Source organism: Mesoplodon mirus, assembly GCF_964341445.2.
Source record: "Mesoplodon mirus genome assembly, chromosome: 15".
NCBI lineage: Eukaryota > Metazoa > Chordata > Mammalia > Artiodactyla > Ziphiidae > Mesoplodon > Mesoplodon mirus.
The window spans coordinates 79,034,732-79,062,260 of NC_138991.1; the positions used below are offsets into that span (position 1 = coordinate 79,034,732).

General features: G+C 36.3%; 2 protein-coding genes across 9 annotated transcripts in view; one reads left to right on the forward strand and one right to left on the reverse strand.

Annotated features, from left to right (window-relative positions):
- Nucleotides 1-27,529, forward strand: part of MACROD2 (mono-ADP ribosylhydrolase 2) — a 1,980,208-nt gene that overhangs the window by 257,617 nt on the left and 1,695,062 nt on the right. The gene's annotated exons all lie outside the window — the stretch shown is intronic.
- On the reverse strand, nt 13,074-26,738 carry FLRT3 (fibronectin leucine rich transmembrane protein 3). Of its 4 annotated transcripts, XM_082643481.1 has the most exons (4): nt 26,530-26,617; nt 18,185-18,388; nt 17,631-17,842; nt 13,074-16,623 (listed from the first exon to the last, which is right to left on the reverse strand). In XM_082643481.1, exon 4 carries the CDS (start codon nt 16,578-16,580, stop codon nt 14,631-14,633), a length of 1,950 nt encoding a protein of 649 aa, XP_082499607.1. In that variant the 5' UTR covers nt 16,581-16,623; nt 17,631-17,842; nt 18,185-18,388; nt 26,530-26,617; the 3' UTR covers nt 13,074-14,630. The 4 variants fall into 4 exon arrangements, with proteins under 4 accessions (XP_082499607.1, XP_082499606.1, XP_082499605.1 ...); XM_082643480.1 differs by lacking the exon at nt 17,631-17,842; XM_082643479.1 differs by having other exon boundaries at nt 17,631-18,388.

Consider the following 27,529-nt stretch of genomic DNA (forward strand, 5'->3'; position numbering starts at 1 on the left):
ATATACTGCTCGGGAAGAAAATACAGTCAGTGTATTTGCCATCACAATGCGCCGATTGCTGCAGCTTGCCCAGAGGTAAACTTGCTGTAATAAAAACTTCTGTACTGGAACATGGTGATGGCATTAATGTTATTTGCCTCCCTAGTTGTTTCTGTGCTATGTAAACCCAAAGCAAACAGCTCTCGGTTTGAGAACCTCAGAGAGCTCTGTCACTAGGCATTGCTGAGTTCCCTTGTGTTGATTCTTTGTTAGCTGAAGTCTTGCAGTGAGCAGTGGAATCTAGATCTTGAGTAGCTAAAGGTGATGGATTAAAACGGTTTACATCTTCTGACTTTGTCCAGATCATTGTGTGGAACTCACTTTGATAGATGCCTTTCTGTATGGGTGTTATTATTTTTAAAGACTCATAGTGAATTCCTTGCCCTATATATCCCTATTGCCTTCTGAAACAGTATTAAGTCAGGGAACCTAGACTTATCATACCATGTAAGTTTCTTAGCATGGTGCTCGAGGAAATTTGAGAAAGGCTCAGGGAAAATGACTAAATCCATCTTATAAATGCAGTATTCCTTAAGAAATCAGTTGTGGATTAGCTCAAGGAAGTGCCCATGTTTATCTTCATGGGAGGCTGTATAGATCTCCTCCACATATTCCAAGGTCTGTCTGCAATTGCCCCTTTTTAAATTCATGGGAATAGCAATGCCTTTGAGTGCCTCCTAAAGGAACTGGTTGTGGATATAGGCCAAAGCTAAAAAGAGACTAGGAAAGAAAAAAGTAAAGATGGAGGGAGTGGGAAATTGGAGGTTGAAAGGGTAAAGGTTGAGTAATGAAAGTCATTCTATGGTTATGTCCTATACTCTTAAGGACAATCCAGTAGAAAATTTGCCTCTCCTTTTGCTCAGAGAGGAGAAGCATTTTTCATTTGCCAGCCTTCACTGGGTTTCCAACTCATCTTGGGATTGCACATTAGATGAATAGGAGGAATTCTTCTGTCACTACCAGTGAAATTGTTATCATCATTTAGCATTGCTACTGTGAGCCATCCTTCCAAATAACTAATTTGAAAGCAGCACATGGAATTTCAGCCCTCGTATCATTATTTTTTCTTGTATTTTTTATTGTACAAAATGAGGAGAACCCAAGACAAATTTTTTTTTGAGAGAGAACATGATTCAGCCTCTTCAAGGACAAAGTTTTTAAATGGCCTTACTGTCATATTCAAATAAATTTGATCCCTCAGATAATATCCTTAAATAAAGCGATCATTTTTCCCCAGTCATAAAAAGAATATACTACTTTTTTAAATTAGGAAATTTGGAAAATCAAAAAGGTAAAAAGAAAAAAATGACCTCTCAACAATGAGCACTCAGGAGTAGCTATCAGAATCCTACGTGACCCTTTTTTTCCCTGATATTTGGGGCAGTAGATAACTAAACAACCTGGAGTTTTGTGGCTGCTTCCTGGGGTCATATTTTGAGTAATACCTATTAGATGCTTTATTTTAGCTCATGCTCCTATGGACTAGTAATATTTGAATAGCTGTAATGACTGCATTTAAATCTATTTTATTTCAAATTCATGCATGTAGCTAGTAATTCTTTGACCAGAAGATTACAGAGAATTACCTGATGATTTTACTGTTGTACCTCTCCATGTACTACCTTGGATCTTACACAGTACTAATTCTTGAGCATACTGGCTAATATAATTAATGAAACATGTTGAAACATATGCACATTTGCTATACTGTGGTTTACAAGTGTTCTTCATTCACTTGAATAATATTAGTCCTGTTTTTGGTGTAATTGCACTTGGTTTTCCTTCCATAATTATTTACGCTTGTGTTTCTAACAGCATTTAGATTCCAGATCCCTCAATTGTAGAAGTTGTTCATTGTTTGAGCACGTACATGGTATATGTGTGGGATGGGCTTGTTGGGGGCTTGGAAGAATGGAAGCTTATTTCCTTTTATCATTTTCTAAAAAAAATTCAGATCCAAGTTTGATAATTTTACTCATGAAAGAAAAACTATAATATGTTTCTCAAGACTACTGTTCAGAGGGCTCAAGGAAAAATGGTTATACCCTTTAGATTATTTTTGCAGTGAATTTGTTATTTAAATGTTCTTCAGTTATTAGCATTTTTAGCCCATTAGCAATGGCAGCAGTGTCCTAAGTAACTATAACAGACTCTTGAAGAACCAGACCTCTTGACCAAAAGGACCCCTTGTCCCAATATTTTCTGAACTCCTCAGACAAATGATAACATGTAATAATGTGTATTTTGCCAAGGATGCTCTTCCTTTCTGTCTGTCACTCTCACCTCCCAAATGATGTTAATTTTTAGGAAGTAGCTTGTTTTCCAACTAACCTTCATATACTCTTTTATGAATTGTACTGTAATATGTGCTCAATAAATATATGCTAATAAATATTTGGTACTGATATTCAACGAAATATTTGTTGAAAAATAATCATTTTAATGTTCCCATCTCCATTACGTAATACTTGTAAAACAATAATTCTGTTCATCGGGTGTGACTGCTAGATATTCTTCTCAAATTCTGTGGTTGGGCATAGCTTCAACTAATTCAGGGTTTCCGAGCCTGCCTGGTGTAGGACTCACCTGGGAAGCTGATTATACTTACAGACTCCAAGGCTCCACCCCAGACCAGCTAGTCACAATCTCTGGGTAATTCATAACATCAGACAAGTCTGAGAAACCTAAAACTAGGGAGTCTGGACTCAAGGAGCTTGGTCAATGTATATTTGCATATTGGTATATAGGAAAGATTTATGGGTCTGGATTGAGTTAATAGCATTCATTTATTTCTAAGACTGGTCAACTAAAATATCAGAAGAGAAAATTGCTCTGATATGCTCTTTAAATTACAGCTTCCATGAGATTTCATTGAAGTAATTTTTAAATCATCATAATTGATAAATTTAAAATTATAATTCCCATGTGCAAGACACTTCTAATCGTTTTCATGTATTTACTAATTGTTAGTATAGAGAGGTGAAATAATTTGCCCAGTGCCAAATAAGGAACAAGTGGGAAAACTTGGCTTTGAAACTAAAAAGTTGGATTTCAGAATTTTCACATTTAACTCCTGGAATATATTACCTGTAGCCACCAAATACTTACTAATGTGTCAGGCACTAGTATACTAAGCACTTAATATACTTTTTTTTTTTTTTTTTCTTTTTTTGCGGTATGCGGGCCTCTCACTGTTGTGGCCTCTCCCATTGCGGAGCACAGGCTCCGGACGCGCAGGCCCAGCGGCCATGGCTCACGGGCCCAGCCGCTCCGCGGCATATGGGATCCCCCCAGACCGGGGCACGAACCCGTATCCCCTGCATCGGCAGGCGGACTCTCAACCACTGCGCCACCAGGGAGGCCCTAAGCACTTAATATACTTTTGAAGTCACTTACCAATACTATAAAGTAGGGTTAAGAAAGGGAAGTTTAGAGAGATTAAGTAATTTGCCCAGAGTTACCCTGCTAGTAAGTAGGAGAACCAGTGTGGTTTGAAGCTGGGTTGGCTCAACTCCAAAACTCTGTGCTTTTAACTACTCCCCTGTATGTAAGAATGACAGGTTTGAATATGCTGATATCTTGTCTCTCTTCAGTATTTTGTACAAATAATAGTAGTTACTGGGAGCTTTCTGGAAGGTAACTGTATAACACTTTAGTGTCTACATTAAGTAATGCCTACACTTAATGTCAACATTAAAGCACTTCAGGGTCAACATAGAATTTTAGAAGAAAATCTGTGATATATTATAGAATTCCTTGTCCCAGACAGATTTTTAAAGAATAAATTGGTTACTCTGTCATCTGCTATAGACTAGCTGAAAGTAGAGCACAGGATTAACATACTTTTAAGAGATTCTTACCCCTATGTGTTTTAATGTTAAAGGATAGCATAGTTGGTGGATACTTATGTATTTGTGAACATTGGTAAGAAGTTACACTTAATTTCCTTCATTTGAGCATTAAATATTTTACACGTGTGCATTTTGTCACAAGTAAATATTTTCCTCTACTTTGAAATGACTTATAAATTTACTTTTACTTATTTATTAAAGATTTAATTTGAGCTGCTTCTCTTTTTCCCTCTTATTTGTCCCAAAATGGAAGTGAAGTGTCAACTGGTTTTAATGGCTCCTACTGCCATCTCTCTGTCTCGGGCTTCTAAGGAAAGGGGGAGAATTGGAGAAGAACTTGTGAAATTTGTCTGGGGAGGTGAGAAAGTTTAATGTGATTGTGAACTAGCACACTTCTGGGTAATACTATTGCACTGTAATAAATATTGAAATCCAGTTTTCACTCTTAGACCTAACCCTTTAATATTAATTAACATTCAAAGAGGAATTTTGTAAAGAAGCATGTTGACTAAATTCCTGTACCTGAAAAAGATCAGCACCTGATAAACTAGAAAATAAGAATGTCTTGTTTAAACGTGTTTATAAAACCAGAGAATAGGCCTTTTTTTTTTTTTTTTTTTTTTTTAAGAGCAAGGGCATGCTAATTTGGAGTTACAACTAGAGGAAGTAGTCTGGGTTATGCAATTTGCTGTTGCACTTCAACAGAAGATTATAGCTGCACTTCAACAGAAAACTAGCTGCCTGAGCCATGTACCTGGATGTTTACACCCTCTCTTTCCCAGTAAAAATGATTTCCACCAGCAAGGCCTAATTCATCCAAAACACTGTCCCTGGTGCTCATACACTGATACACATTAGTAACTCTGTGACTTTGATTTAACAAGTAACCATCTATTTGTTCTTATAAACAAAAATTTTTATTGGGATTTTGGAATAACCAAGATGACTTCTATCATTTTAACAGCTTAAGATAACAATCTTTTAAAAATTTGTTACTCCTTCCACTTTTTAGCAGGCCGAAATATACAAACAGCTCATATCAAGCAATCAAACAACCCAATCAAAAAATGGGCAGAAGATCTAAATAGACATTTTTGAACTTTTGCCAAGGGTTGCAGAGTAATATAATGAACCCAGTCCTGTGATGGGGAGAAAAAGTATGCCTTTGTTAGAATTAGCTTCTATAAAATCAGTACAGGTTTAGAGGGAAAATACAAATTGCAGAGAAAGTCTGTTGATCTTGCTTCCACACTTTCCACTTTTTATCACCCTCTGTTCAAATATCAGTTCTAATATTAGATACTAGGCAAATGTTTCTTCATCATCAAAGGTGAAAATAAAATTTACTGGTTATTGGCTAAGAGCCAGGTATAAGTTGAATGCTCAACTTTAAATATATAATTGATTCCTTGCAACTAGAAAGGCACTATTTTTATCCTATTTCACAGAAGGTGAAACTGAGGCTTAGAAAGGTTGGCTAAACTCCCAAGGCCGTACCCCAAGTAAGTGGTAGAAACTGGATGCAAACCCAGATTTGTCTAATTCAAAGACAGTGTTCTTTATCATCATCTCAAATATCAATTTTACATAGAATATTAAAAATAAATTTATTTATTTTATTTATATTTATTTTTGGCTCCGTTGGGTCTTCGTTGCTGCATGCAGGCCTTCTCTAGTTGTGGCTAGCAGGGGCTACTCTTTGTTGCGGCATGTAGGCCTCTCATTGTGGTGGCTTCTCTTGTTGTGGAGCATGGGCTCTAGGTGCGTGGGCTTCAGTAGTTGTGGCTCGCAGGCTCTAGAGCACAGACTCAGTAGCTGTGGTGCACAGGCTTAATTGCTCTGTGGCATGTGGGATCTTCCCGGACCAGGGATCGAACCCGTGTCCCCTGCATTGGCAGGCGCCACCAGGGAAGCCTGTACATAGAGTGTTCTAGTATACTTAGTTTAACACATTGGAGTCAGCATGTCCTAATGAAGAGAGCAACATGTAGAAAAGACAGGAGATGTGGAGTAAAGATCCTTGTGGCTACATTTGGAATTAAGATGTTTTTTAGAGTTCTAATTCTGCCAATTTATATTGTGTGATATTGGGTGAGTTGCAGAATCTGTTTGAACTTCAATTTCTTTTATGAATTGGGAAGTAAAGGAGACAATGGCTGTGGAATACTTAATAAATGTAGTTATCATGAAGTTGGTGATAATGTTCTGTTTGTAGAATGGTTTACAGTTTGCAAAGAGCTTTTACAAAGATCGTCTCAGATGATAGTGATACAACCCTTTGAAGCTTGTTCATTCTTTTATTCCTTCATCGAACAACTATATTTTTGAGAGTCTGTTAGGTGCCAGGCATTGTTCTATAGGTTGGGGTAATTTAGCAATGAAGCAGCAGGAGAAGAAAAATTCCTTGCCTTCATGGAGTTTACATTTTAATGGAGGATATGGATAATAACACATAAGTAAAATATTTAGTATATTAGATAATAATAATAACAATAAAGGTAGCATTACCTCCTATATATTGAATGCTATGAGCCATGCATTCCTCAGTAGTTAGAAGCATATTTTGATTCATAGACATGTTTTTCCATTATGGACTTTTTTAAAACTATAAATAGGTTATAGTTCAACTACAAACTTTTTTTTCAAATTTTTTGTTGTTTCAAAACAATGAAGGGATTGGTTTTTCTATTTAATTGTTAGTACACATCTCTAAAAATTTATGAAAGCTTTTCTAGCTAGCTCTAAGAGTCTATGACATATTGGCTAAAATTATGGAATTAAATGTAGGTCTCTAATACCTGTCTCTATTTATACAAGTCTGGTAAGTATACTCTGAATAAGGCATTTTGATAGTTCAAAGATTATTTTTTAAAAATAATTAAATAATTATTTGAAAACCATTAAATGATCTTGGCTTTTCTTTACCTTTGTAAACTAGGTAGTAGTACTAATAGGTTATATGTCTCAAATTCAGCACCAAGCCTGGTGAAAAACTTCAGTGATCTGGAACTTCCATTCTGGGTTTTAGAAGACACAAAGGGATCATGAGAAGGTGTTGTAGTGACTCAAACATAAAGATTTGTCTGCCAACTCCAAGTTTAAATTTATTGAAAGCTGCAAGAAAGACAAGTGTTATTCTCAGGATAGTTTCCAGCCATTAACTAGTGACCACCAAACGTCATCATTCAGCATCATGGGGCAGAGGTCTGTAAGCCTTGGGAGAAAAAAATTCACATTTGCGCCATTGAAAAGTTTTGAGATTTAATCCTAAAAATGTCTTCTAGTTGTTATACCAGTAAAATGAAATAATTATTTTTTATGGACTTGAAACTCCTTTTTAAAGTTATTGAAGAAATATTTCTGCTCACTATTTAAAGAGAGTGTTTAAGAGCTCAAGCTTCAGGAGAAGACAGAATCCTTGTTCTACCACTTGCTAACTATCTACCTTTAAGAAAGATTCTGTTATAGCTCCAGAGTATACCTGGCGTCTTTCCTCTCTGTCCTCTTACTACCACCATTCTGTTCCATGGTACTCATTCTCCACACAGTGCCTAGTGACTTTATTACAATTGAAATCTGATAGTCTGATCCCCACACATCATTCTTCTCTTCCTCCTTCTCCCCAAACCTCTGTTAACAATCCTCCAATGGCCTTCTCTTATACTAGAATGAAGTCCAGACTTCTTACCTTGGCCTTGGCCTACCAAACACTGTAGGAACTGATCCAGGCCTGCTTCACTGATCTCACCTCTGTCTTGCTCACTGAGCTTGAGCCCCCTGACATTTTTTTCAATCCCTAAGTTCACTGAACTTCTCAGAACACTCCACCTCATTCTTCGCGTGGCTGACTCTTTATCCCTTAGGTCTTAGGCTTCTCTTACCACCCAATCTAAATAGGTTTTCATGTTATACTCATTCCTGCACCATGTTTTTCTCTTCCGTGGCATCTGTCATGATTTTGCACTTTATGTTCATTTGGTTTTTGTTTAATATCTGAATGTCTGCCTCCTCCAACTGTAATCTCCATGTCTTTTTGGTTCAGTGCTATATACTCAGACCCAAGCACAATAAATCATTGTTAATGTTGAATGAATAAAATATCTAACTCCATAAACTTTGTAAGTATTAATATGCTCATCTGAAAAATACAAATAATAATTCCTACCTGTAAAGTTACTGTATGAATTAAACAAGATTGAAATGTATAAAACAGCATTGTGCTTGAACAGTCCTCAACAAATGGCAGTGTCTGCAGCAGTGGCGTGATCACCAGACATTTTGAGACATTGCTAATGTTTGTAGAACATATTTTTAAAAGATAGGTTTGTTAGACTTTTGTTTCACCTTGTCTTTACTGTTTTATTATTATTAGCATTGGTCTTCACATCTAGGAAATTAAAATGTGGAATTCCAGCAGTGATTCCTTGCTTTTTAATGGAACATTGATATAAACTAGCCTCAGCTTTGTAATGCCACAGTTATCAGAGCCATGATGTACATTCAAAAGGGTAATTACTTTGGGTAGTAATTTCCTAGACTGCCCTCCCCACCCCCCCAACCAGCTGGCATGGAAAAAGGAGCACTGCTTTTGTGTGTGTACACAATCAGACTGTAAAACCCCATTATCCCCAACTTCCACACCCCTGTGGCTGCATACTTCCTTTTGAAGCCTCTTAAAAAAGAAAAAAAAAAACCTTTCAAGATAGCCCTAAAATTTATTTTGAATCTCATTTTACCCATATAGTATAAAAATGAGATGGTGGGTAGGAAGTGGGAGGGGTCTAGAATGTGATTTGCTTACCCTGGAATTCTATGATACTTGTGGGAAAGCCTGGTAAAAATTTGCACGGGTGGGTAGAAATACTTATTCAGAAATACTTTGAGATAAAGTTAGATTTAAATCTGTTTTGATGTTCAAAGAATAGAGAAATGTTAATTTGGTTATTCTAGTTCTTTTTCTTTCATCCGTTCAGAATGTCTATACTATTTAGAACAGAGGTTTCCACCGGCCTCTCATGACCAACATCCTTTTAAACTGTGATCGTCTGCTAGAATCCTAGGTGCAATGCCCTCCTCTGCTCTCCTTTTCTTCTTTGTGTCTCTTTCCATCTGAGGTTTTGACCTCCTCTCTGGCCCATATCCTAACTGCTTCCACTGAGCCCATTTCAGTCCTTTACTTTTGGGTTCCAGCTTCCCATGCTACTCACATTTCTCTTAGCATTCTTTCCACCACCTTGAATTAATTGACATCTGTTCCCTGAGGATGACACCTTCCCTGTTACGTGTTGCATCTCTTACTGTCACGATTTGATGCAACTAGGGAAGGGAAGGGGTCTGTAATAGAGGTAGGGAGTTTCAAAAAATTTTTCCCTTCCCCTGAAAAACCTCTTCTTGACTTTGGTTTTTCACCACTATTCAAAATCCTTTCTTTTGAAATTCTTATTTTACATTGACATCGTCTAATTCCATCATCTTCTTCCTCTTCTTCATCTCTGGGACATTTCCCCATCTTCCTTAGGGCTTGTCTTATAAGCCTTACCTGCATACCAATCCTTTCCATCTCTCGGAGTGATTGTGTCCTCCTCACTGGTGACTCTTCCAAAACTGCAGCTTCTCAGCCTTTAACTTCAGTCATCTTAGAGTCACAGCCATGACTTGGACCACACCTCTTGTGCATCTCAATTTCCTTCACTTCTGTTAAATATGCTCCCTGTCCTCATTGTAGATTCCTAACTCGATCTCATTCCTGAGGTCAGTAAATATCCTTCCTGGCATTCACTTCTTTTTTATTTCTCTTGATCCTCGACATGACCGACCAAGCAAGATCCCTTCACCTCCAAACTTCTTAAAGAGTAGACTTAATCATTGTTTCTGCTTTCTTTATCTATCATTATCCTGCCAACATCACACAGGCTTTTTGCCTCCTTACTCTGTTGACACTGCTTCAAAATCCCTGATGGTCTCCTCTTTTTTCATAATTAGTTTCCTCTTCCAAGTCTATCTTCCTGACTACCTTTTTGACATCCTCCTTTAAAAAATGTTTCTAGTTCCTTGATTTCATTATATTTTCTTCTCAAAATGATCTTTCCCCTTTGTGACTCCGGTTTTTTTGTTTGTTCATTTTTGTATTCCTCTTCCCTCTTCTGTCCCTACAAAGCGTAGGCATTCCTTTGTCTCTTTTCTCTCTTTCTCTGCTCGCATTCTGATGGTGATCTCATCCATCCTCTCAACTTTAATAATAAGCTGTTAGATGTGGATTCCCTTCCTTGATGCCAAAGATCTGTCCTCACACCCTCATTTCCAACTTCCTGGTAGACATTTCCAGAGGGGTAACGTAAAAGTACTTTAAACCTACAGTGATTATAATTTATCATCTAAATTCAGTCACTATGGAAGGCAAAGATGGAACTACTAATAATCAGCCAGTGTAAACCTGTACTGTGCATATGGTCACCTATTCAAACTCATTATATACAAAATACTCTGACATTTGCTTTTCCAGTATTTTCCATCATTATTAATTGCCTCACCAACATTTTACTTACTCGGGCTGAGAATTATCTTCAATTTTTATTCTTTCTTCAGTTTCCAATTCCTAGAAATTCTACCTTTCCTGTATCTTTTGAATTACACCTTTTTTAAAAACCCTATTTCACTGTTCAGGCTCTTATTTCCTCTTGCCTGGAATACTGCATAGATGTCTAACTTGTCTTCTTACTCCCAGTTTCTCCTTCTTTATCCTTCATGCAATATTCTTTATTTCTACAAAATGTCCCTAAAGTATTGATTATTTATGCACCTGCTTAACAACCATTGCCAAAGAATATCATGAAGACTTCTCAGCTTGGAATTTAACACACTTAACACAATATAACAAAGCCTGACATTAAAAAAAATGTGTCCAGCTTTATCTCCTTCATGGACCCTGTGTTTCAGCTGACTACTGGCCTTTCCACAAACACCTCCTAAATCAGTGGTACTCAACCTCAGCAGAAACACCTTTGGAATTAAAAGTATATAAATACTCAAACTTAACCTGGGAGATTTAAATTTAGCAGGTCTGGTTTGCGGCCTGGTTAAATTAATAAAGAGCCTCCCCAAGTGATCCTGACCAAAGCCAGCATCGAGAAGCACTGTGACTGTTTTCCAACCTCCATGACTTTGTTCACCGTTTTCTCTCCATGGCCAGTATCTGTTTTTCTTGCTTTCTCCTTAAATACCTTCCTATCTTTCAATACCAGCCCTAGTTTTGTTTTACCTCCTTCATGAGGTCTTCCTTGATCCATCCAGATAGATGTAATTATTTTGTCTGTACTGCAGTCACAGTATAACTTGCACTAGATTATTTGTTTAATGCCTTACAACCCCTAGACAGCACGCTTTCTTGAAGGCAAAGCTCCTACTATTTTATAATATAGAAACCACTCAGTAAAGGTCATTGGCTGTTGAGAGTTTTTTTGTAAAGAACTTTGAAGTTCTTAAGAAAGTGATTGATAACCATGAGTTTTGGGGTTTTTTTGCTAATTTACTCAATAGTCCAAAAGCATAAAGTACAATAGTTTTAATTCCAACACTATGCTAAATTAAGATTTGCTAATCATGCTAAGTAGGAGAAAGGAATTAGAATTGTAAATGCCACTACTGTTTTCAGGGGCAGATGAGCTAATCTTAAAGTGAATTCAGTGGTGGATTGGTTCCTTTTTAACACCCACACTTCAGGTGCTTTAAAGCACTCGGGTCTCTTCGGACTCCTCATGAAAACTGTCATGTTGGCATGTACCTATAAAATGTGCTTTACTCAGAAAACGTGGTTAGCAAAGCAGAGTTTTTTACTAGTCCCTTTGGCGCAGGGGAATACTTTTAATAAATAGGCCTCACTGAAAGAACAAAGTGTTGTTCTTAATAGGGAACGAGAGTGTAAGTGCAGTGATTTAATGCAGTTACAAGTGCCTGCATCCAAAAACAATTTTTGATTTTTGTCAAATGTTCAGCAGGGGAGTGATTTTTCCCTCAATTTTTTTGTAGCTTCCCCATTGTATTCTTGTTAAATGTATAAGCTGCATATTCAGAATTGAATTTTTTTTCCTACATTTTTCTTTGTTAGTACCTGATCAGTAAAATTTGTGAATATTTAGCTTGGGATATATGTATATGTCTCCATAATTAATTTAGTGTCCCTTAAGGTGGAGATTTGTGTTTTGTCATTTATTGAAAGTATATATATATTTCAGCAAAGTATTTGGATTTCATAGCAAGCCTAGGTAAAAGAATAAACTTTTACCCTCTCAGTGCTTTCTCTATTTGCTTGTGTAAAACATATTTCTGATTTATCCCAGGTAAAATAATTAAAATGCATGTATCAGAACACATAAAATTTTCTGTGCTCATGAAAGGTATACTAACTGGAAAATAGTCCTGGCTTTTGACTTTTTATAAACTCACAGATTTATAGGGACTTTATGGAACCATCCAACCCTTTCCCTGACTTCTGGCAGAGCTTGTAGCTAAACTACTCAAAACCTGTGGAAGCAAAATCAAACTTCCTTCAGAAAATGTTCCCTGTATCCGGTGTTAATCACATTTTCTTTGCTAAGTTATCCCTAGAAAACAACTGTTCTTAACAGGAAGTCAAAAGAGAAAGTATTGAGAAACATTTGAAGATGGCAAGTGAATAAATGAGGTTTCATAGGCAGTTGGAGATATTTGTTAGCAGAGTAGTAGAAGCAGCGATATGTAACAAACCACTGGGAACACATGGCTTACTCTGCTTGACCATAATAGTAGTAACTTGTATTTTGTTGAACATTGTACAGTTTCCAAGCACATTGTCTCATTTAATCCTCACAACAACCCTGTGAGGTGGGTGGTATTAATAGCCCCATTGTATAGATAAGGAAACTAAGCTAAGGAGAGTAAATGGTTTGTTTTCGCATACCTAGTAAGTGGTAAATCTGAGATATCAGATCCTCCGATGCCAACTCATACTACCAAAAAGCTATTTTAAAAAATATTAATTTTTCAAAAACCACCTTAAAATATCAGCCAGGACAACAGTAGCACTGTACAAAGACTGAAAGGTCACAAAACCACTTCTGAAGTTTTCTGTAAGAGTATTCCAAAAGACTGTTAGGATATTCGTTTATGCATGAAACGCTGAACCCTTAAGTAAAATGATACACAAGCTCAAGATATTGCTATTTTTTTATTTGTAGCCAACATTTATTTTTATGCCTAGAAAAATACAGGGGGGTACTTAGGACTAATGTGCTGGGCAGTTTGCTACTTTAGTGATAGTAACATAATCCCGAAAAAGCAAGCACAATTATTTTGTCCTTTCTTTTGTTTTATTCAGCAATAAGACCACAATTTTTCATATTTAAGGAAGTATGAAAAATTTGTCGAGTTTTAAAAGCTGAATACATGTAGCGTTGGATCAAGGCACATACAAGACTGGCCAAAGGGCGTACAATGCACTTTGGTTTTTTGTTGGGAAAAAAAAAATCATGGCAACAGAAAAGTGATGAGGTTTTTAAACAAGTAATAGCTCACAATTCAGTAGGAAGCTGGAAAGAAATGTTACATTACAAGTTAATTATGTAATATCTGGAAAACTGTGACAGTAATGGGCAGTATTCTTGATCATTGTGAATGTAAATTGAACGTTTATGTGCAGTGTTAAAATGTTTCACATAAACCAGATCTAAGTTTATTTTCTAGTATTTATTTTTCTTTTAAATTCTCATTTAAAGTACTACTTTCTCTTCATTGCTGAGGGGAATTGCTTATGGTTATGCTACCTTTTTAATGTGTGTAAGGTTTTTTTTGACATCCTTTATGATAAAAACATCATAAACATGAACAATTGTGTCTTTAGAGTTGACTTTTCAAAAATCAGGATGGTATAGGCAAAACCAGAATGCAATTCTGAGATTTGTGTTCATTACGCTATGCGAGTCTAAGTTTTCATGTTTTCCTAAGTACAGATTTCCCCCTAACCTGGAAGCACGCTTACATTATTGTTTTTGTGAAGTCCTTTATTCTCAAAGCTTTGTTAACAAGGCATTAACAACAGCAGACTTCACACTCCTTTTATGCCAGCTGATGGATTCAGTTCAGAAGATATGTTTACTTTCTTAAGGATATCTAATTTGCTTAGGATAAAAATGGAGTTATGCAGCAAGTCTGATATTGCCCATTACTTCACATATTTTGATTATTGAATACCACTGGAATACAAATTTAATAATTGGAACATTATTTCATAACTACCTTTTGAAATTTAATTTTTCTCATTCAGCCAGTTTTTTTTTTTACATTTTATTAATACCAAAGTGAAAAATGGCCTGTGCTTATACTACAAGGATCTCATGTGAACGCAGTTCTGATTGTTCAACACAGCAAGAAAATTCACTTTCACAGTCAACAAGTCATCTTACTCAGTAGAACACAAAGTAAATGATTTATAACTTCAATATTTTCAAGGAAAATACAGTACAAATTACTAAAAAGTACTAAAATATAGAATTGTGTTCAGGCTTCTCCACTACATCAATCGCAGCAGTAACCTGAAATTTGAAACTTTTAATAAAAAGTTCTTAAATATAAATTATATGGCAAATGTACAGTACATTGCTTTTCTCAGTCTCTTTTTCCAGTGTTTTACGGTAGAACAGGGTTCCTACCATCACCTCCCTTAGGTTTAAAAAAACCAAAACACAGTATGCTGCGAGTCCTCCAGCATCATGAGTGTGAGTGATCTGAGTCTGGAATACCGCTGTCTCTGTAGCTTCGGTTACTGCTACTTTCACTGTGATTGTTTTTGTACAGATTCATTCCGTTAGGAGGAAATATGGTGTGTATTACAAATTCCTCCTTTGAGATGGGTTCATTGCTTATCGGTAGCATCTGAAAAGAAGTCTCCCTGATTTCCAGGATGGAGTTGTCCTTCTTGGTGCCAGCTTCCGCATAGTCATCCTTTCTTCTCTTCCCTTTGCTGTATGCACAGTTCCTTGAGAAGAGTGACCCATTCCTATGAACATACCAGCACACTAAAGCAAGAAGGGCTATGGTCACCAGGGCCACAGCCCCACCAATGATGGCAGCCAATGGTAAATTGGGGTTTTTATAAGGTTCTTTCTTTTGCTCTCGATTAAGGGTGGTTGTAGGGTTGTACATTCGAAGGGGTGCGGTTTCAGTCTCAATACAAACAGGAGTTTCATCAAATAGGTAGAGGTTACTGGTTTCCATGGGAACCATGCAGACTCGATAGGGCGAATCAGGCTCCAGGGCTGTGACCAAGTATTCACTGCGTTCTCCTGTTACAATTGTTTCCGTTATAGATCCAAACGCTGGGCTGTGACCCAGTTTGAGCCAGCTGAGTCTTAAAGCAGTCATAGGTAGGACAAGTTTCCAAGAGATATGAATTGTGTCAGAGGTGACAGCTTTCACAGTAATGATAATTGTTTTTCTTGCTGGGTGCCCCGTGGTTCGCTGATCCTTAGTGAGTTTGGGGTTCTTCATGTCTGGTTGTTTGGTCACTGGAGCTGGCCACTGTCCTTGAGCAGGATGCACTGTGTTGGGTGTTGCAGTGGTTGTCTGAATGGTGCTTACAACTGTGCTGTCCTTACAATCAAACAGTTCCACATTGAGGTCCTTGATAGCCATTCCCCGAACCTTTTCAGGGGCTTGGCACATGAGCCCACGCACATTGACCTTCACAGGTAGTGATTGTAACCAGTCACGCACCCATTTCATCTTGCACCCACAATACCACGGATTGTTGCGAAGAATCAATTGGGTTATGTTGTCCAAATCATCAAAGATACCCTGAGGTAAATTACTTAGGTTGTTATTGGACATATCAAGTCGATACAGCTGCCTTAGATAAGAAAAAGCATTTGGGGGCACCCGATTGATATGGTTATCTTGAAGATAAAGCTTCCTCAGGTTTGTGCCTGGAAGGTTTACTGGTGCAGCAGTCAGGGAATTCCGTACCAGTGACAGTTCCGTTAAGTTGACTAGGTTGAAGAAAACTTTATCACCTAAACCGTGGTTGTTCAGCAGGTTTCCATCCAAAACCAAGCGTTTTAGGCTAGTGAGACCTTGAAGAGATGGTGATGAGATGGTGGATATGCGATTATCATCCAAGCGGAGTTCTTCTATAGTCCTGGGCAAACCCCAGGGGATTGTGCTCAGATGATTACGGGACAGGAAAAGCAGCCGGAGATAGTTACTGTCTCGGAATGCCCCCTCTTCAATGCTAACAGCTGAGACGGAGTTATCATCTAAATGTAATTCTTCCAGATAGGGGATTTTTGAAAGTGAATCATAAGTGATAGTCCTTATATTATTTTCTTGCAGATGTAGCTCTTTTACATACTTTGGTAGGTTGGTAGGAAATTCATCTAAACTGTTGTGATATAGGTATATTCTTTCTACTTTCAGCAAGTTTTTCAAATCTGAAGGAATCCCAGCATTATTTATTTGGTTGTTCTGAAGGTAGAGAGTTGTAGCATCCTCTGGTATTCCTGTTGGAATGGATGTCAGAAAGCGATCATTACAGTAAATGAAACCGGCATCACAGCGGCACACAGATGGACAGGATTTAGCCATAACTGATAGTGGTGCCACCTGGAGGAACAGCCCAATTTTAGCCCCGATGAGGAAGATGCTCCAGGCTGGGCTGATCATGGTCAGCAGTGTTGAGGTCTTTACACAAGGTAGTTTCAGAGCCCTAAAATGGAGTGAGTTAAAAAAAAAAAAAAAGAAAAAAAAGAAAATCATCAGGCCAGCGTATTTAAAATGGTATTCAAAATAGATGTGGAAACTGCAACATCTATAATCACTTTTATTAGTTAATTTTTTTTTTTTGCATGCTTAGGTTTTATTGCTAGCTAACAATGAACACAATCACATAATCTTTTTACCTTAAATGTTTCTGGTATTAAGTCCCAAATCTATCTGACTTTGAAATGTTAAATATAATTAGTTTTATTGAATATTCTAAAGCATTTTCATAATACTTTATATCAGTTTTGTAGCCAGTCATTGATCAAGCTAGTCAGATTTCTAATTTTTTCTTAATATTCATAATGAATTGACACATATGAATATGATTTGTTATATTTAAAGATAATAATGTTACTGTTCTTAAGAGCAAAAATTTTATATCTGCTTTCTATTAGGTAGACTGCACAACTGTAGAAATGTGTAGTCAAAAAAATCTATTCTCTTACTATTCAGGAATAGTTACAAATCTCTTGAGATCCTGAATCCCAGTAAAGCCAAGTGTTTGCTTTGATTATTGATGTTATTTTTCTTTGATTATTAATATTAAACATGTGAGATAGGTATTTCTAGCAAGAAAATCAGAAGGAGTCTTTTTCATTTACTTTAGGGAAGGAAAGACATACAGCTAATACATCTAGCTAATCTAAGTGGAAAATTCCATTTCATGTTAAACTAGCTCTTTCTTTCTCCCGTTTTATTGTATGTTTTGTACTACATGGTTTAATGGCTTTATGAACATTTTTCATTACATTCTATCTCATAACATGTTTTCACAATGAATTTATCTTTCTTCAAGTTCTAATCTAAAATATTATTCAACATTCTCCATGGCTGGAGAATTATAGATTTGTACTGATCTATTGTGTAATATAATTTCTTCAGCACCTTTAGGTATTAATTAGCCTTTATAATTTCAGGCATGAAAATAAAATACTTTAATATTTTTCCTACCTTATTGAACGATGTGGGTAAATTTTGCGTGAGTGAAAATCCAATGCGCATATATTATTTTCCTGGTGAGGGGCTGGGACTTATAAACTCTTGTTTAGTCCTTGGAAATATTCTTCAGTGTTTATTCAAGTAATCCTATGCCGCACACACCTCCAGATCAGGCTTGCTGTTGTCAATGAACATTCCAGCTGCGGTTCAGCATGGTGGGCAAGCTTATTAAAGTGGGGACCAGAAACAATTCAGTTTCCTGTTACTATGTAGAACACATGGTTTCCTATGTATTTTTTTTTCTTTCTTATAGAGTTTCTGTGTGAAGGTTCCTTTTGTGTAGCTTAATTCCCTTAGTGGAAACTGCTCTCTTTGAAATTCTTATTGGCTCTTCTGTGCAATGTGGTCAGAGATAGTAACTTCAGATCCTCATGAAGAAAGCCATTCATGATGCTAAGACCTGTATAGTAATAGGTTTTTCAGGCAGTTACCCCCCACCTTTATTCCCATCCAGTATTATCCAAGTATAAACTTTGTACAGTAGCTACATCCTGAGGTGTGATTACCTGCTGTGAAATAGCTATTTCCAGCTTTTGCTTCTTGCTGCTTTCTCAGAATAGCTGGTGCAGTCACAGGTTATGAAAGAACAGGTATTCTTTCAAGAGGTAAAAAAAACTTAATTCAAATATTCTTCATGGGAAAAAAAAAGGAAGCATACTAGATTTCCTTTATGTTTCTGTTCCTTGAAATACACTGGGTCTGAGCATCTCCTGTGAAAGTAAAATGTTTTAATGAACTATTAACAATGAACGTTAACACACTAGAGAAATTTCCTAGAAATTTAACTTCACTTCTTTCTTCAAGCAACACATCTTTTGTCATACTAGTTGTTGCAAAGGGATAAGATGACCTCTTTGTCTTTTACTTCCCGTTTATATAAATAAAGTGGAAGCCAAAGTTGAGATTGTCACCAAATAGATAATTTCAGTTGTTAACTGATTGTTCAACAAATCAGAAGCAAAGCTTCATTCAAGAGGCAGTAAGCCCCTTCCATGGATTTTGAATTCAGGTCAGGCCAATCTTTAAAAGTTCACTTTTAAATCTTAGATATAAAATTATAAAATGTTTAAAAAGAAGAAAACAAGTACACGTCAAAGAGGTGAACAAAGACATAACAAGGATTTTTGACAGAAATGCCATGGTAACGTTTTAGACATTTCTGAACATAGTTTTCAAAGTCATACAATCTACAATTTAAAGAGTTGAAAAGGGTTTGCTTTAGAAGCGTTTCTTTTGATTTGCTCAGTGCCCTGTTTAATTCTTCCTGCAGGCCTCAATTTTCCCAATTGCAGAATGTGGACACTATGACCTTCCTCCTTAGAGGTGTTTTTAAGGGCTAGTTGATGATCTTGAAACTCTAGTTACTCAGGTATTGTTGGCCAAAAGGCAGCACAGAAGTTCAAGTCATAGTATTTTTTTCAGGAGAATACAATTTTTAGCAAACTGAACTTGAGAAACTGTATTTGGGACAGAAAGGAAGCTATTTCAATGTCTCCTTGGAATGACTGTTAGGAAAGCATATCAAAAGCTGACAAGGCATTTCTCTCTAGGTTCAAACAGGAACATGCCAATTTCCAATGACTGTCTTTTTCACTTCTGAAAGGGCTTAAGGCTTTACCAAAGAGACTCATGATTTTAATGATGACTGCTTTGTTCATTATCTAATATGCATGACGATTTTTTGGGGTGGACAGGGGAGGTGGGTAGGATCAGTATCTGTTATGCAAGGTCACCCACTCAGGGGCTTTTATACAAGTAGGGTTCATTACGGTATCATGGAAATATTTGACCCTGAAAGTAGAAGCAATTTGCTTCTCCCCCAGTAATTACCTAGCATCCAACAAGGATAGCATCTGTTCCAGAATTCAAACAGTACTGAAAGTGAATTTTAAATAAGGCCAAAATTTGTGTTTCTGGTTCTCTTTGAAAGTTCGATTTCTTTTAGTTTGTCACCAGATATCAACACTAATAGACTGCATTAACAGAAGGAAACTGAAAAAAAAATTACAGATACATTTAATTTATTATTTAGGCAACTTGCAATAAAAATAGGAGTTAGCAGATGGATAAAGTAGTCTCTAGTGAATATTGCAAAGTGCCCACAAAGGAAAGTTTAAGTGATTTATTGTTTAATGTGAGGTTTTACACTGATGCCTCTAGGGTTTTGCTCATTATTGTTGAATTTCAGTGGAGTATTTTCTTGAAAACTGTTACTTTCTTGGTATGTGAAAATGGAAAAGCAAGCTGTGAAGTTATAATTACAATGTTACTTTAAAAAGTATCTTCTGTAAATGTTTTCTAAGCTTGAAAATTATTCAACATATAAAGTAATTTGGTAAATTTAAGAAAAAAATTAAAGCCATTTAAAAAACAGTTACTTTTGTTGAACTGCATTAAAAACTAATCAAAACCATTATAAAAATCACAGGTGAGAACCTGCTTAAAATGTTGCCAATAGCTGGCCATTTCTCATACACCAGGACATACTCTAAAGTTGAAAAGATTAATCTGACGAATGGGAATTTAAAAATTGTTGGTCAGCCTAGAGTATGTGCAAGGTGATGATCATAATGATAACCAGAGCTAAAGCTTGTAGCTGAGCTGTATTTCACCAGTTCAAGCTCCAAGAATATGTATTGATTTTCACATTTTTAACCCAGAGAAAGAAAAAAATATTCTAAATTGGTGTGAAAAGAAGGAAGATTAATTTGTTTATTTTTCTGTTTTACATTTGTGAAACTGCTTCCTCTGCTCTATTTGATATGCAAACTCACATTGCCATTAATACAATAGTGGTAATAATGTGGGATTAACAGAAAGCCTGAAATCTCATTAAATTCTTGGAAAATGCCATTCTTTTCTCCCCAGACTGCATTAAAACAAAAGGCAAAAATATAAAGCATGTTTCTCTGGAGAGAAGGATACTCTTTGAAAAATGAAGCTTCCTTCACAAGTTCTTACTCCCTTTACTTAAGCTCAAACAGTTCAATGCATGCTTGATTGTGTTTTATATCTCATATTTTATATCTTCTCCTGACCTTTTATATTAAAAAACTATAGTGCTAAAGAGTTTTGTTTTATTTTGCATATTAGAGGCTGTAATGGTCTCTCCATCTAAAATAGGTGATCCTGCCCCCATGCTTAGACTTCCCTCTTTCTGAGCTGGCTCTACATGTTCACGCACATAAAGACATTGTAGTCGAATGTGACTGATGAAAAGAAAAATGATCCCCACTGGCATGGGCACTGTGGCCTGGTTTCCACAACATTGACTTCAGAGGCTTTATGTCTGCATAGGCTTGAAAGAGGCCATTACTTCTGAACAAAAAGGAATCGATCTTTTAGAAAAATATTGTTAATGGGGTAACTTGGGGGAAAACATAAATGGAGCCCTGGTTATTTAAAGGAATGTTTAACATTTTTTTTTAATTGTATCATTGCTTCAGTATCTAGTCTGTAGAACTGTAGCAAAAAGAAGAAAAACATAATCGCCTCACTGGTAAATCAGAGTTTTAATATGGATTTTCCTATTCAGTTTATCTTTATAAATAAATTTGTGGATTTTTAAAAATGCATTTATAATGTAATCACGTCTGCAAGAAGCCTCCAGTTGATTTCCATGATCTACTTAAAAGAATGTAAATAGATAAAGATGCTATCATTTTGAGATAGTTTAAGAAAACTAACATAATTGAAGAAGTTGTATCTGAATAGAAAACTGGCATTTAAATAAAGTCAAGAACTTGAGGTAATCTACATGTTTATATGATTCCTTTTTTGCTACTACAATATTTTGGAGGTGGGAATGTTTGAGATGACAAGGTATTTCTCATGTTTTGATCACTTAGATTAAGATTATATGTTGATAGTGCTAACTTCCTAAATCCTTTATTTGCTCCCTTTGATTTAAATTGACTTTGATTTGAAATCATTGCTCATTTAAAAAAAATCTTAAATCCAGTATAGAGTTTTGAGATTTTCGTTTCTTTTTAATGCTTTGCCTCACATCAGGGTCTCTTAACTCTCTGGGAAACTTTTAAAAATATTAAATCTAAAAGTAGAAAGGCATGTAGAACTCTTAATCAAAGTTAATTGCATTATTATTTTGAGTAAAACCTTGAGATTGAAGAAGACATATGCTTACTCAAATTTATCCAAGTCTGTGAATACTTCTAGGTAAACTGGAATTTATACAATCATAATTTGGAGTATTAGGAAAGTAATTTATTCATGAAGGTTTAAATTGCTGCTAGAAAGCTCAACAAAATGATCAACCTATGAATGCTAAGTCTTTGTAATGACAAATGGTATTTCAAATAAACTACGTGTATGGTTAAACTGAAAAACTGGAGTACATCAGGTTAGTTGATAGTGACAGCAAAATGCTTTCTAAGCAGCCTGTCTGGTAGTTAAATTTTCCACGATCATCAGATTTCAGGAAAGTTCCAATTCTTTTGTTTAATGCCAGGCAAGCAGAAGGACCTCTAACTCTCCTCTTGAGAGCCATGAAGTCTGAAGGGTTTGCTGAGAGGCAGAGAAGCAAGTGTGCCTTTTCTTACGTAGTTTTATCCAGACTATTTTCTGGCCTGTAAGGTTTGTTTCATTTATGCAAGTAGGGGATGAAAGTTCCAAAGCAAAGTATTTTTACTTTCTCCTTTTATGTTCCTGGTTCTTTTCCCCAATAGGTTTGTGATAAATGAATCTAATTCTGCTTCATTTGTTTTGGCTTATAAAGTTAAACTGAGCATCCTTAAAAGAAAAAGGCAAACTGGGATGTTATCTTTCATCATAGTGAAAGCTGCTTCCTTTATGATATTAAGCCAGACTAAACGAGTTAGAAAACCATGGCTTATAAGAATGAATAAGATATTAATTTAGAGGTTGGTAAAGGTGAGCAGTAGAGAGCTTGGGGCAGGGGACAAGCTTTAAGTTTGCATTGACTTTTAAGCAACTGCAATTAAAACTATGCTTATCTTTGTTAAACCACATTTTCCCACTGCAAACTTGAAATGCTGTGAGTACAATTTGGTTGATATGCTTTAAATTTCTAATATTCAAGTTTCCATACTCTAGTAGAACAAATATTTGGGTCTACTGTGTGCCAAGCACTGGGCTGGATGATAACATCCATAATCATAAAAAACACCTTGTTTTTTTCATGTCAGAGTTGAGTGTTATTGATTTAAACCAAATGAAGAGGAAGAAAATCATCAACACATAAACTGATCAATCCACAGTCCAGTGGCACACTTTAAAAATGGTATTTAACCAAATGTGGTCTCTGGGTTTTCTTTTCAAAGTTGCCACGGTAACTTGTGCACGTGAAAAGTGAAAGAATAAAGAACAAAAGCTGTCATTGTCTCATCAAGAGAGAGCAATTTCTCCTTTCTCTCATTTAAGCAGACTAATACCTGGAGAGAGCTTTTTATACATTCCTGACACTTGATTTGGGGGCTAGGAAAAGAGATTATGCATATGTTAAACAAATGCAACTTTAGCTGCTGCTTAGATTACATTTCGTTCTTTTTTACTTAAAATCTGTTTTCTCTGGTGTTCTTGTCAACAGACAAGTCAAAGTCTTGAAACCTGCTCTCCTATGCAATATAAACATGGCTTTCAGACTGTTTTTTAGTGTGATGTTTTACCAAATTTAGCGATGTTGATCTGCGTTCTGAAACTGGAAAATGCTTTCTGAAATGTATATTCCTATTTCGGTTCTTAAGCGGCAGAAGGCTTTTTGCAGAAGACATTTACAAACCATCTCTTTGATGGAAATTTGTTTGTTGACTTGTGATAAGTTTTTGAAATGGTGGAATGTTAGAAAGAGTCGAGAAAAGGCCCTTTTTATGCTCTGAAGAGAAAAATGCACTTTGGAGAATTAATACTGCTTAGAGATTTACTGTAGAGTTTTTGCCCGCTGGGGGGTGGTACACTCTACCAGAACACTGCTTTCAGAAGCCCTAAGTCAGATGTTGGCTGCAGCCAGCCAGTTTTCCTCTGGTTTAATTACAACAAAGCCTCCCGTTGAGAAGAACAGTAAAAGCCTCTGGGGCAAAAGGTGGGGGTAGGAGGCAAGGGGGACTGAGGAGAAAAGGAGGGAAGAAGTTACAGGCTCTGAAAAATTTACTGAATCTTATTTCCCTCATTGACTTCATTTATAGTGGTCTTCATTTGACTGTCAACAATTATTTATAATACTATTAAAATAAACTGGTTGAATAAAAGAATATTTAAGGGGGTTTAATCAAAAATTTTAAGTTAGTCTTGGATCTTGGCATTAAACACATTCTTTGTTGTGTAGCCCACCCACCTTAAAAATAGGGGGAAAAGTTAAGATCCACTGAAATGGCAGTTTTAAACCAATTTTTTTTTCTAATGACCAGATTTAATTTAATATTGGTTTGAACATTTGGCATATCTAGAATAAAAACATAAAGCAACATTTATATAACATTAATACAAGGCAAGTTCTCTGCTACTGATTTTTGTAGGGTTTAAAATTGTTCAAAATAATTCAGAAAGAGGAGGAAGCCCTAGTGTGTGTGGCCAAGAAAAGCAGAGACAAATCTCTCTGCAGTGCACTTGCATGTTTAAAGATGAAAATTGTATTTTTCATCAGGAGACAGAGTGTCCCTTAGGGTCTTGTGTCCCTAGGCAGGAGGTGCTGAATGTAATTGGAGTTTCTATTTGATTGGGCAATATAGTCTAGAGAAGAAACTGGGGTAAAGATAATTAATAGCTTGCTAACAAAGTCTGACAGCCACAAGATTTCACCCAAATTTATTTCACACCACTTCATTTAGCTCTGAAAAAGTTTTGATGGAATTGGAGGCTCCTTAATTAACACTTGAAAACAAAAGAAACATACCTTCTATTTTACTGCCACATTCAGTTATGACTAATTTTCTTACTGTTTTTCTTCTTTTTGTAAAAACTTTACTTGCTACCGAGTTATATACTCCACAGACGTTAATGTTTAGGAAGTGTTTAACTGGGTATTTTGAACCTAACCATAATTGAGTTAAAATGGGGGGGGGATGAAAAGCCCAATTAATAACTGATAGTATTATACGGCCTAATTAATAACTCACAGTATTATACACAATATTAGTGAATTCATTATGTTTATTCATTCAATAATATCTTTTCTGATCCTTGGACTAGATATATTTTTGGCAGTGCTCTATTTAAAAGAGAAATTAGATGTGCTTTTCCTACTTAAATACATGCAATCATGTTTTTGTAACGCTGTTTTTTATTTCAGGCTAATATATGTATGTGTTTGTGTATGTGTGTGTATATGTTGTGTATACACATATATATATCTGCAAACTAAGTGGCATATCTGATTTAATCTTCTTATAGATTAAAACCTGGCATATTATTATTAATATTGGTAGTAGTGGTAATATTAATATTTTGTAGTACTTTTAAAAGGTTCATTTCTTTCTTTACTCATTTCAAGAGAGATGGGTATCTGTCATCTGTCACTTTGGGGCAGGCATAAGTGGTCCTATCTGAAAACAGACAAATTCATTCTTTATGTTTATGCTGGTCAGGATATTCCTATGTTGTCGGGGATAAATGAAAGACATCGCTACAACTGAAGTACTTTTCTAGTGGCTTTATTCATGTTGTTTCCTGCTATAACGAAGGAACATATGTGTGCATTTTAGAGCAGATAGATTTATTAAGAAAATTTAAAATAGTTAATTGTTAAAACCATTGGAGAATTTGGTTCCATGATTGGCACATATCAAGGCTTTTTAAAAATCTTTTAAATCCTCAATAAATAAATAACAATCAAACCCCCAGATGTTGAGAAAATATAGGCCTGTTGTACTTTTTACCTCTATGCAACCATTTTGTTTCAGATCTAATTCACTGAAAAAAATTTTTCTTGAGAAGATACACTTAACTACTTTTGGAAAGCTTTGTTGTATAAAAATATTTCTTTCAATGTAAGATTTTCCCATTATAAGTTGCAAGTGAATGGATACTCTGCACATCCCACTTGATGAGGGCTCTACTCATTTTTTACCCCCTGCCACACTGAAATCCCTGCATACATCAGGCTTAACTTCCAGGCTGAGCTTTGTTAGTTTTTCTGAGTAGACTTTGCCAATTACTATGCTAGTCACATACTACATTTGCCCAAGCAATGGATTTTGGCGTTCTTCTGGAGAGGGGATATGGTTTGTAAGACAGTCTCCCCCTCCTCGGAGTTGAATCCACTAGTTGAGATTTGCAAGCCTGAAATGCTTGAAACAGCTCTGGCAGGATAGCAGTGCAAGCTTTAAAATCTAGGTGTAGCTGTTAATCCTTCCAGAGGCACATAAGTCTCCAGGAGTAGCTGGGCTAGCTGTGAGCAAGATGTATGCTTTTTATGTACTGCGTACTCATGGGCTGAGGGATTATTGATTTTCTTTCACAGTTGTAAAAGCAGCAATTGGTGATCATACCACACATACAGTACACACCAAGTTAGCAAGACCTTTCGCTTTCCTCTCTGTGAAAAAATCTGCCTCTTTAGCATCTAACATTTAACTTTCCAACTTAATGTTTTCTATAAGGCTCTTTTCAAATCGCAATGACACGAGACAGAAAATAGCCATTTATCGTTAGTTTTCTTTTTTTTTTAATGAAAGAAAGGTTTCAAGAAACTTCTTGCATTTGGCTGTAACAGTCCAGTTTTTCCTTGCTGGCTTGCACGCACATACATTGCTCGTCCTGGTGACAGAGCGAACGTTCGTATTTGGATGCCTCATGATACCAAGTAATTTCTTTCTAGCGAGTAAAACCAAGCAAACTTTCTGGGACAATCATAAGGAAAAACATGGGAAACACTTACCGGGAAGGCGAGAAAAAGCAATCCCATATGTTCTGCCGCTCTAGCTGTAATTCCACTGCCTGGGAATTGGAGTAATAACCCTCCCCCTCTGCCCAGCTCGGCGTCCAGTCCACACAAAGCCAACGGCAGCTGCAGGCTGAGCTGGTCCTGTTCGGATCACGCCTCCACTGAGGAGCGAGCAGGGGACAGCATTCCAGTTTACTGCACAGCCCACCTCCAAGTCTGAAGTTAAAGCTTCACCTCGCAGTGGTTGAAGAAGGGGGTGATGTCATAGGTGGGCAGGACTTCGCCAAGCTCTCGTTCAGTGAGGTAACTGGGTGATCAGACAGATTAGCTTTGCCATCGCTAGAGGGAGTGAGAGCAGCCAGAATGAGGCGCTCAGCCTGCCGAGGCCAGGATGCCATTCGGTTGGTAGGCAGCCCTTTGGAATCTCAACCTTTTCTGAAGTTTACTACAACAGGGGAGTGGTAGCAAGCTTATAAAAAATACAAGACTGTTAGAAGGCTATTTATAAGATTACAATAGAAAGACACTGGTTCTTTTTATTTTTAAGCCATCTGTATTAAAAAGAAGTTAAGCAAAATCATATTATTTTCATTTTTGACTGGTTACAATAATGTTATAATTGTGAAGGCTAGTAACCCCAGCAGTGAATATTTATTTGAGAAATGAACAGAAAGCAGGTTCAAATAAATAACTGATTTATTTAAGGGAAGGGAACAGGAATGCGAAAATGTTAAAAAAAAAAAAAAGGTAACCAGTTCTTTTTCCTGGAGGTAATAAGTTATTGTTTTATATGTATTTGTTTTAAGAAGTGAAAGTATTTTTCATATACTCCCACTATTTGTCCATCTTCTTTAGAACCTAGTAGATAGTAGATTTTTCGTATTTAAGGCATCCTCCCTAAAATAAAGTTTTTGAAAAATTAAATAGAGTATTTTCCTTTTTGATACGTTTTTGCTCTAAACATGAGTTAAGATACAAACATCTTAAGAAGAAA

Bases quoted from the DNA above. Each gene is read 5' to 3' on its own strand.
- FLRT3 (XM_082643482.1), bottom strand. From the start codon at position 16,580: ATGATCAGCCCAGCCTGGAGCATCTTCCTCATCGGGGCTAAAATTGGG.